Source organism: Microtus oregoni, unplaced genomic scaffold (genome assembly GCF_018167655.1).
Source record: "Microtus oregoni isolate MIOR12 unplaced genomic scaffold, Mior012 000012F_ref0000307, whole genome shotgun sequence".
In the NCBI taxonomy this organism is placed as follows: Eukaryota; Metazoa; Chordata; class Mammalia; order Rodentia; family Cricetidae; genus Microtus; species Microtus oregoni.
Genome location: NW_024543071.1, coordinates 45,193,262 through 45,215,842, shown reverse-complemented (window position 1 = coordinate 45,215,842; position 22,581 = coordinate 45,193,262). Strand labels below are relative to the sequence as shown.

Below are 22,581 nucleotides of genomic sequence, written 5' to 3'. Positions count from 1 at the left end.
ACATTATTATTATTATATTCTCCAAATAAAGACACGGAGTGACTAAATATATTAAAAAACAAAATCCATCTATAGTTTGTCTACAAGAAACACCTCTTAGTTCTAAAGACAGAAAATGTCAAGATAAAAAGATGAAGTCAAAAGTGGGACCAGGAAGTAAGATACATCATTTTCCTAATATTTGACAAAACAGACTTCAGAATAAAACTATTTTGAAAGGGTAAAGAGTGAAAGTTGATTTTATTCAACCAATAGTCAACCAAGAAGGTATTTCTATCCTAAAAATATCTACACCCAATTCTTAGTAATGGAATTTCCTTTAAAAAATCTACAAATGTCATTGGAGCACCGGACTGAAATCTCAAGGTCCAAATCAGGAACAGAAGGAGAGAGAGCACGAGCAAGGAGCTCAGGACCGCGAGGGGTGCACCCACACACTGAGACAATGGGGATGTTCTAGCTGGCCTGGGTCTGAAAAAGCCTGGGATAAAACCGGGCTCGCTGAACATAGCGGACAATGAGGACTACTGAGAACTCAAGAACAATGGCAATGGGGTTTTGATCCTACTGCATGTACTGCCTTTGTGGGAGCCTAGGCTGTTTGGATGCTCACCTTACTAGACCTGGATGGAGGTGGGTGGTCCTTGGACTTCCCACAGGTCAGGGAACCCTGATTGCTCTTTGGGCTGACGAAGGAGGGGGACTTGATTGGGGGAGGTGGAGGGAAATGGGAGGCGGCGGCAGGGAGGAGGCAGAAATCTTTAATAAATAAATAAATAAATAAATAACAAAAAATCTACAAATGTATTTTAAGACACAGATTAATATCAACTCATTAATAGCAGCTGATTTCAACATGCTATTTTATTTATGTCAGAATTATACATCATACATCAAATAAACTTAAGAGGTATCTACAGAATATCCCACTTAAACACCAAAGAATATACACTGTCTTCAGTAGTACATAGAAAGCTTTTCTAATATAGAAAATATCCTGGGACACAAGACAATACTTTACTAATAAAAAAGGATTGAAATCACTATTTGCATCCTATCTGATGACAATGTCAAAATGTGACAGTATACAAAAATCAAGTAAAAACACAAACTCATAGAAATTAAACAATTCATTACTGAATAATTGAGTCACAGAAGAAAATCATAAAAAAGTTTTTAAAATAAAACATTGAAACTAAATAAAATTAAAAAAACAATAAAACCATTAGGATACCTATAAAGCAGTCCCATGAGGGAAATATATAATTCTATATGCCTAAATTTTCATTCTAGATAATGCCTATATAGAAACTTTACTCCTACTTTGTAGTGTACTTGGTATGAAAGGTAATCTGCAGGCTACTGAAAAAGAAATAGAAATACCAACTGAGCCACGGTACCTTTGATCTACAATCTATCCTCCCTGTAAAAGATGGTAGCAGGGAAATGCTGGCACAGAACTTACAGGAGTAACCAACTAGTATCTGATTCACCTTAAGGCCATGAGATGGAACTCATGCTCAATAGAGCTTAGTGACCAAAACCAGAGACTAGATGACCCACAGACCTAGGGTAAAACTAAATACTCCTGGTCTTAAATATTAGTGATAAGTGACTTCTAATGATATTCTGCTATATTCATAGGTTTGTGATTTATTCACTCATCATCAGAGAATCTTCCTCCTTCATCATATGTGAACAAATATAGATATCCATAGTCAGAGACAATGCCAAGAGTGAGACCTTAGAACACACTAAATGGTATGTCTCCATCAAATTCCTCCTCTCAGAGCTTAGAGAACATCAAGTAAGTCAAAACCAGAAGAGTGTAAGATACAGAAAAGATGGAGAACTCTGGGAAAACAAGGTTGTCTAAATCAACACAAGCAAAGCTCATAGGAACTCGAAGGGACTGAGACAACAAATACAGATCCTTCATATGTCAGCACCAGGTCCTTTGCACATACATTAAAATTTCAATTTAGTATTTTAGAGGGTTTCTGAGTTCCTGCATGTGGAAAGGAGTGGGTCTCTGATTCTCATGCATTCCCTTGGGGCCTTCGTCCTTCTGTTGGTTTGCCTTGTCCAATGTTGATCTGGTGGCTTTCATTTTACCTTATATTTTATGTTTTATTATCATTTAGAAGCCTATTATTTTCTAATGAGAGACAGGAATCAGTATGGAAGTGGGGAGAAACAGTGAGGTAAATAGTAATAGGGACAACTCTAAACAAAATATATCATAAAAGAATTGACTGATAATAAAAGGGGACAAAGAAACAAAAGTTAATTTTATGAAAAAATAGGAAAGAGAACAAATAAGTGGATTAATAAAGCACTGTAAATCATTGGTGAAAGAAGAACAAACCAGATCTAAATCCAGTAGGATTGTTTGGTATACCTATAACATGCTTTATATTATAATAAGCAAAAAACTGTTTCATTTTCTTAGAGACATATGCTGGACCATTATCTGTCTTTATTTGAGAAGGTATACTTATAATGGCCATAAATTCTAATAAATGTATGAATACTGAATTAGCCTTTTCCAAACTCAAAGCACTTGCCCTTTGAAAATATGTAAAAGTGTCAATGGTGTGGTGCACACATTTTTAATTTGACAAATACTATAAAATGGAACACATCCATCTGCCAGATTTTATTCCTTTGAGTACCCTTTGGGTTACTCCTTGCAGGGAGTAGTGTTTGGTTATAGAAAGAACAAGTAGGACATCGTTTTATAATCTTCTTAGCGTGTTGCTATGTAATAGAAAACTCTTTCTGTAAACCTTAGCTATTAACATGTTTTTTTAATGAAATCTGAGGCCTTTAGCATATTTCCAGTTAATAATTGATCAATTTGCAGTACCTTGTGCTAGAGGACCTGACAGACCAGTATGGGGTCAGATGTGTGTTATGTATATGGGACAAAGCCTATTCCTTATTATATTTTGAACCTGAATAAATAATGAAGTCAATTCTGTATTATCTCATATAAATTCAGCAGTTTCATTATGCAAACCAGCTCTTTCTGCGTATTGCAAATCAGTAACTACATTGAGTACTCAAGACTCAGAGCTGCATCATAATGTAATAAAACAGGTAACGGTGACAGATGTACAATATTAAAGTTTTATCTTCTAATGTTACCATATTGTTTCTGGTACTAATCCATTTGATAGTGATTTTTATATTCTTTGGCGATAAGTGTACTTTCGGTAAAGATGAATACAGTACTGTACCTTAATGGGGAAAACATAGTTACACTGAGCTCAGGAATTCCTGCTAGCAAATATCATTATACCACTGAATTTACACTTATGCCTTATTTCACCTGTAGATCCTTAAATTAAGCAGTGACATTATGATGCAGCCCAAATCTTTTGACCTATGAATATTTCTAATGATTTCATTGAGTCACTTAGCCTTTGGTCCTCTTTCTGCACATATGATTACAAGGTATGAATTTTTACCATTAGGATAACTTCTCAGCCTTGTATATCACTTGGATGGTATGCAGATTGGCTTCCTAGAGAGGTACTCTATCTGCTAACATAACTTTTTTAGCAGATTTTGATTGTCAAATTCAACAGCAAAAATCCTTTTTGCTAATTTCTCAGTACCCTTTGACATGGATTGTATTTTGTCTGTAAAATTAATGTTATCCTTTTCAATGGTATTAATTTATATAGCTAACTTTTGATTTTTGGTGATATTAATCCTGTCAGCTAACTTTTCATTATTAGTCTGTAAAGACTGTATCATTTCTAAAAGTGCCTGATTCTTGTCTCTGTTATCAGTTTTCTTTTACAAATATAATATGAAAAACAAAACTAAGTCTCAATATCCAATAAATCTATGTATCAGAAAAACCATAAGCCTTGAAGAATACCACCCATAGTATAAGAAAAAAAAGGCTACTAAAATCTTGGTGATAGTATCTGTCATTATATAACTTTAAAATTTATTGTTTTATTTGTTAATCAAATAAAGTTACCTTTATTATGAGTAATTTTTTTTAGGTGCAATAATCTTTACTGACCAGCAGGTGTCAAAGTTGTAGCCACATGGCATAGAGACATGAACAGCAGTGGCATAGAGAAGCAACTGATGGAGGAGAGATAAAACCAGCAGTGGCAAGAACAGTCCCACTTGGTTCCATATTGACACCTGCCTAAATACTGACAAATATGCTTTGCTTGACAAATTAAGAGCAATTAAATCAATTCCATACACGGAGAGAGCTTTTTGGTGGCCAGAATATCAAGGAAGCCAGAGCTTCACAAGCAGAGATCACAAAACAGAAGCTGTACATGTCGTTGTACAGCAGGGAGAGCAGTGTGTGTGTGTGTGTGTGTGTGTGTGTGTGTGTGTGTGTAAGTGTGTGTGAGCCCAGGAAATTGACAGTAGCTCTGATGTGGTGGGTTTTTGGAAAAAAAAAAAAACAAAAACATTTAGTAGGTAACATCAAGCCAGGTGGGTGAGGGTGTGAGACCTTGTGGGCCACAGACCTTTTGGGCCTTTTGGGCTGGTTCTGGTAGGCATGGAGTTGGAATTCACATGGGCACCCGGTGGAGATGAATAATATAAAGTAGTCCTTACACTAGCTCAAAAATGAGTAAAACAAATGGTTCTTTTTTTTTTTTATTTTTCAGGCTTTTTATTTTATTAAATAAACACCTTTATTGACTTGGTGTAGTTTTTAAAAAGTTATTTTTATTATGTGGTTTCACAGTAGATTCTGATGAGATGTTGTATTTAAAACTGATTCACACAGATCTTCAACTTAATGACTTGTAACACTGAAAATTGCATTCCCATCGATTGTTCCTCGCCCGGCGTTGATTCTTTCTGTCTGTGCTACCGATAGGATGGTTTTTCAGTCCTCCCATCAATAACCTAAGGAACAACCTTATATCACCAGATATTTTTTCATTTTGAGGTTTAAACGGTTTAAAGTAGGTGACTCTCCATGTCCAACAATCATATTTTCTAACATCACTTCATTTCAAATATGATTTTGCTATTGGTTTTCATTATGAGGAAACATTAATTTCAAAGGCTCTATTTCTGCATTCAATGGCTGGGAGCATCGGTCAATTGTTCTGCTGTTCTGTCACTGTTGGTGACATTGCTGTCGCCATTTAGCTAAACGCTCACTCAAAGAGTCCCTGTTCATTATTTTTATATGAAATTATTAATTAATTAGTAGCATATTCTTTTCAACAGAACAGGAACCTTGACGTATAACATCTTCAAGAGGGTCCTGGGAGCAAAGACAGACCTGAAACTGAAATCAGAATCAATACAACTCTCCCAGATAACCCTCACACACCGTGAGTAATACCTGACTCAAAAGGAAGCCATGGAGGATGATTCTGCAGTCAGAGTTGGGTGTTCACATGTATATGCACACATATACATGCAGTCCACATATGTGTGACCCACACCTGTAGTGAGCATGCACACATGTATGTATGAGGAGAGAGAGAGAGAGAGAGAGAGAGAGAGAGAGAGAGAGAATATGAAGAAATGCATCCTAATGAGAGCAGAGTGCTTATTCAGGAACAGTTTCGATTTAGGGGAGAGGGAATGCTAAATGTGAGTAGTGTCTAATCTGACAAAAACACACAGTTTGAGTAGTACATGTTGATAAGAAAGGATCACAGATGCCTCTGTGTTCCAGACATTACACTTTCTTTTCTTTTTCTACACTGGGTTTTCACTCATACAGGTCTTGTTACGTAATGGTGTTCTCTAAGAAAACTTCTATTTGGAGCTTATATATATATATATATTTTGATTAGGAAAATTTTTTAATCATCATATCTCTTTGGCAAAAAGAAAATCTCTTCAGTTTTTGACATATCTATAGAAGTGCTGCTAAATGTTTAATCATCAACAGTCCTGCCTGTGATATTCATGTTCTCCTCTTCCCCCACTCTCTCTGACAAAATTCTTATTTATAGTGTTTGTCAATTTATACAGTGTTTATACACCTACCAAGACAGATTTCATCTGTCAAAATTACAGCAGTGAACATAGCGTCGGGGAACAATGCACACAGCTGATTCTTGCAAGCTACTCCCAGTTGGCTCCATCACACTGGTTCTGAAATTAAAACTGATTGTCACAAAAGGTTGTGTTTTCTGTCTTCCATGGTTGGGCTTCTATTTACACTTATCCAGTATTCTTTTTTTTTTTATTGAGAAAAGGAGAAAAAAAAAACAAGTTTCCACCTCCTCCCAGCCGCCCATTTCCTTCCCCCTCCTCCCACCCTACGCCCCCTCCTCCCACCCTTCTCCCCCTTCCCCCCACTCCTCTCCCCCTCCCTCTCCAGTCCAAAGAGCAGTCAGGGTTTTCTGCCCTGTGGTAAGACCTAGGACCTCCCCTCTCCGTCTATATCTAGGAAGGTGAACATCCAAACTGGCTAGGCTCCCACAAAGCCAGCACATGAAGTAGGATCAAAACCCCATGCCATTGTCCTTTGCGTCTCATCAGCCCTCATTGTTCGCCATGTTCAGAGAGTCCAGTTTTATCCCATGCTTTTTCAGTCACAGTCCAGCTGGCCTTGGTGAGCTCCCAATAGATCAGCTCCACTGTCTCAGAGGGTGGGTGCATCCCTCGTGGTCCCGACTTCTTTGCTCATGTTCTCCCTCCTTCTGCTCCTCATTGGGACCTTGGGAGCTCAGTCCAGTGCTCCAGTGTGGGTCTCTGTCTCTATCTCCATCCATCACCAGATGAAGGTTCTATGATGGTATGCAAGATATTCGTCAGTATTGCTATAGGATAGGATCATTTCAGGTTCCCTATAATCAACTGCCCAAGGAACTAATTGGGGACCTCGGCTTGGGCACCTGGGAGCCCCTCTAGGGTCAGGTCTCTTGCCAACCCTAAAGTGGCTCCCTTAACTAAGAATTGTGGTTCCGTGCTCCCCTGTCCAACCTTCCTTTATCCCAATCCTCCTGTTTTCCCAAGGCCCGACCTCCTTCCCTTCTAACTTTTCTCTCCCCATCTCCCCTTACCCCCATCCCACCCCACCCCCAAGATCCCAATTTTCTCCCCCAGCAATTTTGTCTACTTCCCTTAGCCAAAAGGATAAGTATATGTTTTTCCTTGGGTTCCCCTTCTTACTTAGCTTCTTTAGATTCACCTATTGTAGACTCCGTGACCCTTATTTATGGCTAGAAACCAATTATGAGTGAGTACATCCCAGTTTCATCTTTTTGGGTCTGGGATACCTCACTCAGGATAGTATTTTCTATTTCCATCCATTTGCATGCAAAATTCGAGAAGTCATTGTTTTTTACCGCAGCGTCGTACTCTAGTATATAGATATTGCATACTTTCTTCATCCATTCTTCCATTGAAGGCCATCTAGGTTGTTTCCAGGTTCTGGCTATTACAAATAATACTGTTATGAACATAGTTGAACAAATGCTTTTGTCATATGATAGGGCATCTCTTGGGTATATTCCCAAGAGTGGTATTGCTGGGTCCAGGGGTAGGTTGATCCCGAATTTCCTGAGAAACCGAAACACTGACTTCCACAGTGGTTGCACAAGATTGCATTCCCACCAGCAATGGATGAGGGTACCCCTTCCTCCACAGCCCCTCCAGCAAAGGTTATCGTTGTTGTTTTTGACTTTAGCCATTCTGACAGTTGTAAGATGATATCTCAAAGTTGTTTTGATTTGCATTTCCCTGATTGCTAAGGAAGTTGAGCATGACCTTAAGTGTCTTTTGGCCATTTGAACTTCTTCTGTTGAGAATTCTCTGTTCAGATCAGTGCCCCATTTTTTAATTGGGTTAATTAGCATTTTAAAGTCTAGTTTTTTGAGTTCTCTATATATTTTGGAGATCAGACCTTTGTCTGTTGCGGGGTTGGTGAAGATCTTCTCCCAGTCAGTAGGTTGCCTTTGTGTCTTAGTGACAGTGTCCTTTGCTTTACAGAAGCTTCTCAGTTTTAGTAGGTCCCATTTATTCAATGTTGCTCTTAATGTCTGTGCTTCTGATGTTATACATAGGAAGCGATCTCCTGTGCCCATCTGTTGTACGGTATTTCCCACTGTCTCTTCTATCAGGTTCAGTGTGTTCGGGCTGATACTGAGGTCTTTAATCCATTTAGACTTGAGTTTTGTGCACGGTGTTAGATAGGGGTCTATTTTCATTCTTCTACAGGTTGACATCCAGTTGTGCCAGCACCATTTGTTGAAGATGCTTTCTTTCTTCCATTGTATACTTTTAGCTCCTTTATCGAAAATGAGGTGTTCATAGGTTTGTGGGATAAAATCCGGGTCTTCTATACGATTCCATTGGTCGACTTCTCTGTTTTTATGCCAGTACCACACTGTTTTCATTACTGTAGCTCTGTAATAGAGTTTGAAGTCAGGGATGGTAATGCCTCCAGACAATCCTTTATTGTATAAGATTGTTTTGGCTATCCTGGGTTTTTTGTTTTTCCATATAAAGTTGATTATTGTCCTCTCCAGATCTGTGAAGAATTTTGATGGGATCTTGATGGGGATTGCATTGAATCTATAAATTGCCTTAGGTAGAATTGCCATTTTTACTATGTTGATCCTCCCAATCCAAGAGCAAGGGAGATCCATCCATTTTTTGGTATCCTCTTCAATTTCTTTCTTCAATGCCTTAAAGTACTTGTCAAATAGATCTTTCACTTCCTTGGTTAGATTTACCACAAGATATTTTATGCTGTTTGTGGCTATTGTGAATGGTGAAGCTTCTCTGATTTCCCTCTCTGCTTCCATATCCTTTGTGTATAAGAGGGCGACTGATTTTTTGGAGCTGATCTTGTATCCTGCCACATTACTAAAGCTGTTTATCAGCTGTAAAAGTTCTTTGGTGGAGTTTTGGAGGTCGCTTAAGTACACTATCATATCATCTGCGAATAACGAAAGTTTAACTTCTTCCTTTCCAATTCGAATCCCCTTGATCCCATTATGTTGTCTTATTGCTATTGCTAGAGCTTCAAGCACTATATTGAAGAGGAAAGGCGAGAGTGGACAGCATTGTCGTGTTCCTGAATTAAGTGGGACAGCTTTGAGTTTCTCTCCATTTAATTTGATGTTAGCTGTCGGCTTGCTGTATATAACTTTTATTATATTTAGGTATGACCCTTGTATCCCTAATCACTCCAATACTTTTATCATAAAGGGATGTTGAATTTTGTCAAATGCTTTTTCAGCATCTAATGAGGTGATCATATGGTTATTTTCTTTCAGTTTATTTATATGCTGGATTACATTGATGGATTTTCGTATGTTGAACCAGCCCTGCATCTCAGGAATGAAGCCTACTTGATCATAATGGATAATTTTTCGGATGTGTTCTTGGATTTGGTTTGCCAGTATTTTGTTGAGGATTTTTGCATCGATGTTCATGAGTGAGATTGGCCTGAAATTCTCTTTCCTGGTTGAGTCTCTGTGTGGTTTTGGTATCAGAGTGACTGTAGCTTCATAAAAGGTATTAGGTAATGAGCCTGCTGTTTCTATATTGTGGAATACATTAAGGAGTATAGGTATTAGCTCTTCTTGGAAGTTCTGGTAGAATTCCGCATTGAAACCATCTGGTCCTGGGCTTTTTTTGGTAGGGAGGTTTTTGATAACAGCTTCTAATTCTTCGCGACCAACAGGTCTGTTTAGATTGTTCACCTGGTCCTGGTTTAACTTTGGTATATGGTATTTATCTAACAAAGTGTCCATTTCTTTTACATTTTCCAGTTTTGTGTTATACAGGCTTTTGTAATAAGATCTGATGATTCTCTGAATTTCCTCTGTGTCTGTGGTTATGTCCCCCTTTTCATTTCTGATCCTATTAATTTGCACATTCTCTCTCTGCCGTTTGATTAGTTTGGATAGGGGTTCATCAATCTTGTTGATTTTCTCCAGGAACCAGCTTTTTGTTTCATTGATTCTTTGGATTGTTTTCTGAGTTTCTATTTTGTTGATTTCAGCCCTCAGTTTGATTATTTCCAATCTTCTACTCCTCCTAGGTGAGTCTGCTTCTTTTTTTTCTAGAGCTTTCAGGTGGGCTTTTAAGTCTTCAACATGTGCTTTCTCTGTTTTCTTTAAGTGGGCACTTAGTGCTATGAACTTTCCTCTTAGCACTGCTTTCATAGTGTCCCATAAGTTCGAGTATGTTGTTTCTTTATTTTCATTGATTCAAGGAAGACTTTAATTTCTTTCTTTATTTCTTCCTTAATCCAGGTATGGTTCAGTAGTTGACTGTTCAGTTTCCATGAGTTTGTAGGCTTTCTGGGGGTAGCATTGTTGTTGAATTCTAACTTTAATCCATGGTGATCTGATAAGACGCAGGTGGTTACTAATATTTTTTTGTAACTGTGTAAGTTAGCTTTGCTACCGAGTATGTGGTCAATTTTCGAGAAGGTTCCATGAGCCTCAGAAAGAAGGTATATTCTTTCCTCTTTGGATGGAATAATCTATAGACGTCTGTTAAGTCCATTTGCTTCATTACCTCCATTAATTCTCTAATTTCTCTGTTAGGTTTCTGTTTGATTGACCTGTCCATTGGTGAGAGAGGAGTGTTGAAGTCTCCTACTATTAGTGTATGTGGTTTGATGGCTGCCTTGAGTTTTAGTAATATTTCTTTTACATACGTGGGTGCTTTTATATTATGTTCGTAGATATTCAGGATTGAGACTTCATCCTGATGAATTGTTCCTGTTATGAGTATAAAATGTCCCTCTCCATCTCTTCTGATTGATTTAAGTTTGAAGTCAACTTTGTTAGAAATTAGTATGGCCACACCTGCTTGTTTCTTAGGTCCATTTGCTTGATAAGCCTTTTCCCAGCCCTTTACTCTGAGTAGGTGCCTGTCTTTGTGGTTGAGGTGTGTTTCTTGTAGACCTCAGAATGTAGGATCCTGTTTTCGTATCCAATCTCTTAGCCTGTGCCATTTTATAGGTGAGTTGAGCCCATTGACATTAAGTGATATTAATGACCAGTGGTTGTTAACTCTGGTCACTTTTTTAGTAGTAGGGTTTGTGTGTTTCCCTTCTTTGAGTTGCGCTGGTGAAAGGTCTCTAGATGACTGAGTTATTGTGGGCATTGTTGGACTCCTTGGTTAGTGATTTTCCTTCTATAATTTTCTGTAAGACTGGATTTGTGGCTACGTATTGTTTAAATTTGTTTTTATCCTGGAAAATTTTGTTTTCTCCATTTATAGTGAACGAAAGCTTGGCTGGATATAGTAGTCTGGGCTTGCATCCATGATCTCTTAGTTTTTGCAGTACATCCATCCAGGACCTTCTTGCTTTCGTGGTTTCCATAGAGAAGTCATGTGTATTCTGATAGGTTTACCTTTATAAGTAACTTGGCCTTTTTCCTTTGCGGCTCTTAATATTCTTTCTTTATTCTGTATATTTTGTGTTTTGATTTTTATATGGCAAGGGGATTTTTTTTTTGATCCAGCCCTTTTGGTGTTCTGTATGCTTCTTGAACCTTCATAGGTACCTCTTTCTTCAGGTTGGGAAAGTTTTCTTCTATAATTTTATTAAGTATATTTTCTGTACCATTGAGCTGCACTTCTTCTCCTTCTTCTACTCCAATTATTCTTAGGTTTGGTCTTTTTATTGTGTCCCAAATTACCTGAATGTTTTGTGATGAGAATTTGTTGGTTTTGCTGTCTTCTTTGATCAGTGTGTTTATTTTCTCTATGGTATCTTCAGTGTCTGATATTTTCTCTTCTATCTCTTGTAATCTGTTGGTAGTACTTGTCTCTGTCGTTCCTGTTCGTTTATCCAGATTTCCCATCTCCATTCTTCCCTCGGTTTGTGCTTTCTTCATTGCTTCCATTTCATTCTTCATGTCTTGAACCGCTTCCCTAACCTGTTTGATTGCTTTTTCTTGTTTCTCTTGGTTTTCTTGAGTGTCCTTGAGCGATTTATTCATTTCCTCTACCTTTTTGTTTGTAATCTCTAATTGTTGATGGCAGTTTTTCACCTCCTGTTTAAAGTCCTCTATTATTTTCATATAGTTCACTTTTGAGTCGATTTCTTCTATTTCTTCAGGAGTAGGGTGTACAATTCTTCTTATTTCGGGATCCCTGGGTTCTGGTGGTGTCATGTTGCCTTTCAGGTTGTTGGAGGAATTCTTGCATTGGCGTCTTCCCATCTCTTCCTTCAAATGGAGCCAGGAGAGGCCTGGTGTCTTGGTCCAGTCTTTGCTGTGATTGACTCTCTGGGTATATCTCTTCAGTGTAGAAGCAGGAACCGTTCCTGTCCAGATGGGATTCCTCAGCAACAGTCCTGATGGGATTACTCAGCAACTAAACAGGGCAGCCAGTAGCCCAATGATCCAGGGCCAACGGGATGAATGGAGCAGGGGGGGGGTGGTATCCAGGAGCTCGCAGGAAGCCTGGCGCTGGAGCTGAAGGTGTCTGGCTCCCTTACAGGGGACCCTGAGGCCTGCCTGGCTGGCAGGCACTCACCGCTCTGGGTGGGTCGCCTTAGTTTAGGAGCTTAAACTGTACTTGAGCACTGGTCTTAGCATACAGCAGGGCAGGGTTTGGGAGGGGTGCTGGGGGGGCTGGGTCGTGCGAAAGAAAGACAGCCCTGCAGAAGGAGCTGGGGGAGGGGGGTTTGTGCTCTCTTCCGGGATAGTCCGCCCCTGGATAGCACACACTCACCAGTCCTGATGGGATTCCTCAGCCAACAAATGGTTCTTTATTTAATGGTACTCACAGATCACAGTCCTCTGCATGAGTGGGGAGCAGGAATTGAATACAGCAACTGAGAGAGATTGTGCAATCTCTGTGGTTGCATTTATAGTGCATGAAGAGACCATGCCCAAGTGGCTGATATCTTAAAGATTATTCTCTAAAGGAGTGCGTACAACAGTGAAGAACAAGGAGAACCGGAAGTTACTGACAGAAACTGGCAGAATGGCAGAATGGCTGAGTCCATAATGACAGAAAGGATGTTATTTTGTTCCTTTGCCCTGAAATCCCTCAGAAGTTCACAACACTTTAGATATTATTTTCTCTGAAACTTTCTTGTATCCTAGAAGATGGTTCTCTTGGACTACAGTACAAAATGATGATGATGACCCACGACAAAGCCATGCAGGTCCTTTTAAGGAGGAATCCTAAGTATCTCTGTTATAATTTTAAATATCTATGTTATAATCGGGATGGAATTCTAAGTATCTCTATTCTAATTGGAAAGTAATTGGGAGCAGGTACATGGGGCACATGTTGATTGGATGGGACTAGTGTTAGTCTTATTCATTATGAGTCTTTTAGCCACGTATGGTTAGCAACATCTGTATCCTGTAACTTTGGGTATCTCTACCTTATAAGGCCAGGTTTAGCCTTTTTAATTGATTGGCCAGACTTTGTTAAGGGATTTTCTGGAATCAGGCTTAGATCATTATTTACAATTATGGATTGTTATGCATCTGAAATAGAGACATATTCTGGCTCCTTCATTGGATGAAACTGCAAGTATACATGTCTAGATGCAATAGTTAGACTGACAAACAATTGCTGACTGATTACATTCACACGTGGCACCTTTAATAGTAGGTCTCACAGAGGTAGAAAATTTAATAGTGATGACAAGACATTACAGACAATAGGGTAAAAGGGTATCAGCAAGGGTAGGACAGTAGTTATTAACTGTGATCAGAGGCTTTTATGGGATATTACACAGCAGGGTAACTATAGATAACATTGAAGGACAATGGGTTTCAGAAAGGAAACACATTTTAATCTTCATTATATAGATCCAATGAATGTTGGAAAAAGATATATTTAGCCTTATTTAAATATGAGATAATTTATGCATTTGTAAATATAGCTCATTGTATAATGCGTTATGATATATATTTATAATTGGTTTTACTTATTAATCAAAGGATACATTTTAATTTTTGTAGAATTAATAGTCATCTTGATCCCTAGAGGTAAGTTAATTACCTCTTGTGTGGGAAGTGTGGATGAATGGGTTACATATTCTCTGGAGGGAAATCTCTAGAGATTTCCAACTCTTTGTATTTATTCCAGTTTTCCATGTATTACCCAAAGTGATTCAGCATTATGTATTTTAAAAGGAGTACAGTATATGCCATGTTTCATTGGACATCCTTTATTTGTTTGAATAATAATCACTGTGAGAACATAATAGTCTTTTTCTGACCTGATGATCTGCTGTTGGCTTCAACCATGGTGAGAGATGGAATTAAGAAAAAAATATGTACTTTTCAATGACGAACTCTTCATATATTTGTAGCCCTCTTTTACCTGTTGTTTGTGGACATACTTTATGCATTGTGAGATAAATGTAATGTGTCTTTTGCAAATAAAAAGGTGAGTGACTCTTCAAAGGATACAGAAAGTACATAGTATTCATACAAAATTTGATGTGTGTTGCTATTCTTTTCACCATTCTCCTCTGCAATACAGATGCTAGAATATTTTGATCCATTCTTGAGAGAGATCATCTAATAGTATTTGCTAAAAATAGTATAACTGGTTTTATGACTTCAAAATCACTTTCTAAATTGAACATTCTACCTCTTCTAACAACATTGAATACTAAGTTTACATGTTCCACAAATATTAAAGTGAGAAGTATAATTATACAACAGTAGTTGGGACCCTTTCTACATGATGGGTTCTTTGAAGATAGAGATGTTTTCAAAATACTTATTAGTAAACTGAGGTGAGACTGGAATATATATATATATATATATAATTTTACAAGTAATTTTTTCTTATAAAATGTGAGTAGCAGTGAGAAAAAATGATATTTTGACTAAATGAGGTAATGATTTTCTGGTGCACTGTATGTTTGGATTTCATTGAAGGTTTGAAAACAGACAGACCACACACACACACACACACACACACACACACACACACACACACATATCCTAACCCAGATTCACTAACTATCTTGGGTATTTCTTTTCGCTGCTTCTATAATTTTAAATTTCACATAGTTTCTCAAATACACCTTTCCCCTACCGATGAGAATAATTTTGATTCCTATCTTATTCCAACAAAATCTAATATGTAAGAGTAACAGCATAATATGTTTAAGGGTCAGGTTCATGAACTAGAATTTCTATTGGTTTACCATAAAGAAGCCAAAACATCTATGGCATATCTGCCAGGCAAAGGCTATAACTCCCATAAGGAAGCTTTAAAAGTGGTTGCTAAACTTGAAAATTTCAAATTATTATTTTAGAAGATGGAATGGTCCAACAAAAGTGGCATGAGAACTAAATATAGACGTCAATGTGGGACTTTTTCCACTCCCAGTCTGTATAATGTTTGGTTGTGATATGAATGTCTTCAAGGAAAAATGTGTACTAAGAGTGGATAGACTCTTTCACCTAGATAAAAATGAAAATTTCATGAAAGTAATTTTTCAAAATATATTGCTTAAATGGTGTTACAGAAGCAGAAGTTATATGTTGGGAATAAAGAAAGATAAATACTGGAAGGTATAAACACTCACTGACACCAGTGTTTAAGAGAAAGAAAATTTGACAGGGAACTATCAATACTTCTCTCATATAAAAGAAAGTTCTGTATTACAAATACTAAACAAAGCATGCTGCACGTTGTCCCATCTTAATAACAACATGACAGACTTCTCACTTGTCATAAACACTTAAAATTGACTTTCTTTTATATACTACTTGATTTGCTTCTAATAATGTTAATGGAAAGTAGACCTTTTTTTGTAATCCTATTTTTTTTCTGATGGAAAAATGATGTTTGGATATAAATGAAAGACTTCTGTTTGAAGAACCCAAATTCTCTGCTGCACATAATGCTATATACATCACGTTGAGTTTTCATTGCTGCTTGAACTTGCCTTTATTATTCCCTAATTCTCCAATGATTTAGTCATTAGAGATGTGATAGGATTTAGTAGGTAAACTCACCTTTAACCTTAGTTTAAAAACATAAGTATGCATGTATGTCCATGTGGTAACAATCATAAGCTAGTGCAGAAAAAAGTTACAAGTCAAATAACTATCAGTAATAATTGCAGGCAATTTTGTTATTAAAACAGGATTCAATGCATACTTCAGGATTCTATTATATTGGTTTTAGTTCCACTAAATCTTATAATATTGTGAATATCACCTGAAACTAGATACTAATTCTGTTCAATTGAATCCAGGGTTTAATTTTAATTTAATTCAATCTACTTTAGATCAACCATTCAGTCTGAGTTTGAATTTCAGTTGGTCAGACAGACAATATTTCAATTAAGTATTATATTAGTATGGATGAAAACCACACTTTTGTGTGCTTAATATTTACAAATATGTAATAAGTAACATTGATGATAGGATATTGTACAGGTACAATATTTTTATAGCAATTTTTACATGGAATCAAATGCGTCAGCTTTATTGTAATTAGAAAAATGAGCTGTCTAATAGGTTCATCTACACTAATAATTTTATCAAATTATTATATTGTCTATATGTCTACCTATAAATTGATAAAATCTTCAAATTATGTAGATGATCTAGATTTGATGTTATGAAACCCAGTAAAAAATTGATATATTAAATTTGGTTGTTAAGTTTATATATTCTTTTGGACAATCTTGAGATGAAATGTATAGCTACAATGGCAGAGTACATACCATACTCACACCATCTGATTACATTTCTTTATTACATTGCATGTCTTTTTTTCATTGCTGCAGAGATTGTACAACATAATGGAGAACAGGTCTGAGGTGACTCACTTCCTCCTGCTGGGACTCACTGATGATCCAAGCCTACAGCTTCCCCTCTTCATTACCTTCCTCCTCATCTACATAATCACCCTGGTGGGGAACCTTGGGATGATCCTGTTGATTTTCATGGACTTTCGGCTCCACACTCCCATGTACTTTTTTCTAGGTCACCTCTCTCTGGCAGACCTTTTTTACTCTTCAGCAGTCACTCCAAAAGTCATGGCTGGTTTTCTTGTAGGAGACAAGGTCATTTCCTACAATGAGTGTGCTGCACAAATGTTCTTTTTTGTAGCCTTTGGTAGTGTGGAAAATTACCTGCTGGCCTCAATGGCCTATGATCGCTATGCAGCGGTGTGTAAGCCCCTACACTATGCCACTACCATGACTACAAGTGTGTGCACATCGCTGATCATTGGTTCTTATATCATTGGTTTTGTGAATGCCTCCGTCCATATTGGAGACACATTTCAGCTCTATTTCTGTGGATCTAATGTGGTCCATCATTTTTTCTGTGATATTCCAGCAGTCATGGTTCTCTCTTGTTCTGACAGACAGGTCAGTGAACTGGTTCTTGTCTCTATAGTGAGCTTCCACATGTTTTTTGCCTTCATAGTTATTTGGATATCCTACACATTCATTTTTGTCACCATCCTGAAGATGCACTCAGCTGCAGGACATCACAAGGCTGTATCCACCTGTGCCTCCCACTTCACTGCAGTCTCCATTTTCTATGGGACTGCTATTTTTATGTATGCGCAGCCCAGTTCCACTCACTCTATGGACACAGACAAAATTGCCTCTGTGTTCTACACTATGGTCATCCCCATGCTGAATCCTCTGGTCTACAGCCTGAGGAACAAAGAGGTGAAGAGTGCATTCAAAAAAATAGTTTTGGAGGCAAAGTCTTTGTAACTTTAGTTTTACATTTCATATGCCCATAATACTTGAATTCATTCTTTTCTCATATTACTACTTATGGAATCATATTTAAAATTTACCTTTTGTAAATGTTCCAATACACATTGTTTTTTAGAAACAAACAGGAAAATTACTCCCAGAAACACATACCTAAATTAGGATGCCTAAAACATCAGGGGTTGCTTACACAAATCTTCAGCCAGGATCTTGATGAATTCATTCATTTTTCTTCATTTTGCAGTAGCATGTTAATATGAAAGCCCATAGGTTTAGAAGGAAGCTTGTGAACAGAGACATGCACATGGAATACTTGGGATGAAAAGCTCTCATGGATATGAGTAATTTTTAGAGGTAGATTGTACATGGCTTTTTGGGAGTCATTATCTCTTCCTTTGAGTAGATTCAGATTAACCCTGGAAAAGATCAGACAATTTCTCAATTGTGCATAAAAAGTGTTCTCTAAAAATCTTATACTTGCTGCAGTGGATTTAAAAAATTTGCCCTCATCAGTGTTTGTGTTCAGTATCTCATACATTGTGGGCTCCTCTGAATAGAAACCAGAAAACATCCCAGTTCTTTTTCTCACTGTGCAGTTGGTTCCTTACTTTTGTCTTATCTTCTCTCCCATTCTCTTTTCTTCTTTCTTCTTCTTCCCTTTCTTCTTCCCTTTTTCTTTTCTTCCTTCCCTCCCTCTTGCCCTCTTCTCATTTTTTGCCTCTTTAACTTATACATATATCTTTTTCATTGTTTGATGTCAGAACTCCTGTCTGAGCTTCAAGCTCTACAGTACCCAGATGTCTTTTTCTTTTCCTAGGATGTTGAATTTAGACTGAATTGACTACATAGTTTCTTTATTCCCTAGACTTCATTTAATATGTTAGGGGTTTTTACACATTCCACTCTCACATGAAACCATGCTCATAAATTTGTATGTTTACATAATGCGGTTTTGTTTCTGCTTCACTTGTAAACACAGAAAATGTTCATCAGCATTTATTGCTGATAATTTAATATTTAACTTTGATATTATGATGCAAATGTTTCATATTACTTATTTGTCTATTGTCATTCTAGTAGTCCCATTTCAGAAGATTCATTATTATATGACAATGAAAGTTACTTTTGTATATTTTACTGGAAAAAAAAGTTGTTATGATGTCTCCTATGGATCAGTACTTCTTGATAATGTCCTTTTATATAGGCAGTATGTTAACATTTTAATTTTTAGAAGGGTAACTTTTCAAAGTATGTACAAACATAATAAAGCTTTAAAAATTAATGTTTTCATGTGTTATTAAATATTTTAGACTCCTTATAACAAAGAGAGTAGCAATGTGTACTTTTCTTTCTGAAAGAGCTGGCTATTCTTTTTCTACATTGGTTGAGGTTCATTCTTGCTTCCATATCTCCAGTATTATTGTTGCTTGTTCTTTGTGGTTACAATTAGAATCTTACCTCAGGACCTTTGTTCTTCCCATTGAGAATGTATCTCATTACTTTTAGGCCTTTGCACAAATGTTACTGTGTTATAGGGTACTTCACTCCCCTCATGCCCTGCCCCCTCTTGTCATTCTTAACCATTTGTCAATCTTCGCCAACCATGTACTTGCATTATTAATATCTGTTCATTTTTCTCATGTGGAATATAAATTTCATGGGACCAAAATTATTTCTTTCACGTATTTTGTTGGAATATATTTCTACTTTCCCAAATATGCACAATAACAAATAGTTTAATACATATTTTGAACCCTTGAGTCATCCATTATAATAGTGAGTCATGCGTAATGATGTGGAATGTCCTTCTGCATATGTGTTGCTTTACTGAATTATGAATAAAACTGCTTTTGGCTAATGGTTAAGCAGATTAAAATCTGAGCACACACCCACCCCCACGCACCCCTCACCCCCACACATATATATGTGTGTGTGTGTGTGTGTGTATACAGAGAGAGAGAGAGAGAGAGAGAGAGAGAGAGAGAGTAGGAGTAGGCAGAGTCAAAGAGATGCCATGTAGTTGCCAAAGGAGACAGATCTTGGAACCTTATCAGAACTTTACTGGTAGGCCACAGTCTCTTGGTTATTACATCAAGCCCTCTAATAAGTTTTACTAAGAATAGATGTCATGTTTAGTGGCATATAGCACATAACTTAAATGCCATCTTAAGATGTTATTATGTTAAATATATTATATAAATAATTTATATACATATTTGAAAAACCACACAACTGTGTAATATTTCAACTGAGAGCTAAATACTTTTCTTTATCCCCTGTATTAGTATGTCTTTAAACTCATCATCAAAGAAGATATTTTTCTGAGTAGAGGTTATTAGAGAACCACAACAGCTCTATGTGCAGAGAAGTGATTGCTCATTCCCAAATGGGAGACCTATAATAACCATTCATTTCTTTTTTCTTCTTTGTTTGTTTGTTTGTTTATTTATTTATTTAAGATTTTTGTCTCTTCCCCGCCGCTGCCTCCCATATTCCCCCTCCCCCAATCAACTCCCCCTCTCTCATCAGCCTGAAGAGCAGACCGGGTTCCCTGCCCTGTGGGAAGTCCAAGGACCTCCCACCTCCTTCCGAGTCTAGTAAGGTGAACATCCAAACAGCCTAGGCTCCCACAAAGCCAGTATGTGCAGTAGGATCAAAACCCAGTGCCATTGTTCTTGACTTCTCAGCAGTCCTCATTGTCTGCTATGTTCAGTGAGTCCGGTTTTATCCCATGCTTTTTCAGACCCAGTCCATCTGGCCTTGGTGAGTTCCGGATAGAACATCCCCATTGTCTCAGTGTGTGGGTGCACCCCTCGCGGTCCTGAGTTCCTTGCTTGTGCTCTCTCTCCTTCTGTTCCTGATTTGGACCTCGGGGTTGTAGTCTGGTGCTCCAATGTGGGCCTCTGTCTCTGTCTCCTTTCATCGCCTGATGAAGGTTAATATCCAGGAGGATGACTATATGTTTGTCTTTGGATTCACCTTCTTATTTAGATTCTCTAGGATCGCAAATTATAGGCTCAATGTACTTTATTTATGGCTAAAAACCAAATATGAGTGAGTGCATCCATGTTCTTCTTTTTGGGTCTGGCTTACCTCACTCAGGATAATGTTTTCTATATGTCCATTTGCAAGCAAAATTCAAGAAGTCATTGTTTTTTTACTGCTGAGTAGTACTCTAATATGTATATATTCCATACTTTCTTCATCCATTCTTCCATTGAAGGACATCTACGTTGTTTCCAGGATCTGGCTATTACAAACAATGCTGCTATGAACATACTTGAGCATATACTTTTGTTGTATGATAGGGCCTCTCTTGGGTATATTCCCAAGAGTGGTATTGCTGGGTCCAGGGGTAGGTTGATCCCGAATTTCCTGAGAAACTGCCACACTGCTTTCCAAATTGGTTGCACAAGTTTGCATTCCCACCAGCAATGAATGAGTGTACCCCTTTCTCCACAACCTCTCCAACAAAGGCTATCATTGGTGTTTTTGATTTTAGCCATTCTCACAGGTGTAAGATGGTATCTTAAAGTCGCCTTCATTTGCAATGGAAAAAAGAGAGCATCTTCAACACACTGTGCTGGCAAAACTGGATGTCAACCCGTAGAAGAATGAAAATAGATCCATATCTATCACCATGCACAAAACTCAAGTCCAAATGGATTAAAGACCTCAATATCAGTCCGAACACATTGAACCTGATCAAAGAGAAAGTGGGAAGTACTCTACAACACATGGGCACAGGAGACCACTTCCTACGTATAACCCCAGCAGCACAGACATTAAGGGCATCATTGAATAAATGGGACCTCCTGAGACTGAGAAGCTTCTGTAAAGCAAAGGACACTGTCACTAAGACAGAAAGGCAACCCACTGACTGGGAGAAGATCTTCACCAACCCCACAACTGACAAAGGTCTGATCTCCAAAATATATAAAGAACTCAAGAAACTAGACTCTAAAGGCTAATCAACCCAGTTATAAAATGGGGCACTGAGCTGAACAGCGAATTCTCAACAGAAGAAGTTCAAAGGGCAAAAGACACTTAAGGTCATGCTCAACTTCCTTAGCAATCAGGGAAATGCTAACCACTCATTTCTTTGGAGAATGTTTATTGGTATATTTTTCATTCCAAGTGGATAACCCCACAAATATAAACATATGGGCAATATTGATTGGTCTCATATAATAAATTTTTTAAAAGAGAAATGACATGGAAGCTATACGCTTAATACATTAACAAAAAACTACCCAAAGAGGCTTAAACAAAAGACAATAGCAAAAGGTATGCTATAAAGAAGGGCAAAAATCTCATCTCAACGTTCAGAACTGCAGACAACTATGGACACAGAGAGGGAAAATTAGCTTCTCCCATGGGTTGAGGCCCATAATTAGTTATTCAATATAAAGTGGTCAGACCTGAAGTCAGATAAATAAAGTCCACACTAAATGGACTCAGAAGGTTATATTAATATATTTATACTTATATGTGTAACAACAATAATTATAAAAGACACTATCAGTTTTATCAGATGGGGAATTTGTGAGGAGTGGGAGGATGGAGGGGAGAAAGCAATGTAATTTTATGAATTAGTGGAATATCTATGTTATCTAGGGCTTGGGAATGTTAGAGGATGTGGAAGTGACTATGCTCTGACTATATGAAAGTTTGAAAGTTTAAGAGTGAATTTCAGTATACAAAATGAGCGGCATTTGTTTAAAAACAAGTAGATTCACGTTTTGTGGGACTCCTAGCCTTGGGAGCAGGGCTTGTCACTGATGCTTTGTAAGGTTTTTGGAAACCTATTCCTTGTACTACATCACCTTTCCAAGCCTTAAATTGAGGGGAGGAGCTTAGCTACCTCAACTTGATACACGATGTTCTGATGACACCCATGGTAGGCCTGACCCTTT

At 37.6% G+C, this 22,581-nt stretch overlaps 1 protein-coding gene across 1 annotated transcript; it reads left to right on the top strand.

The window, feature by feature from the left end:
* The first annotated feature begins 16,732 nt into the window (after window positions 1-16,732).
* Window positions 16,733-17,662, top strand: LOC121454207 (olfactory receptor 5B3-like). Its single transcript, XM_041661448.1, has one exon. The coding sequence runs from the start codon at window positions 16,733-16,735 to the stop codon at window positions 17,660-17,662; it is 930 nt and encodes a 309-aa protein (XP_041517382.1).
* The last annotated feature ends 4,919 nt before the right edge of the window (window positions 17,663-22,581 follow it).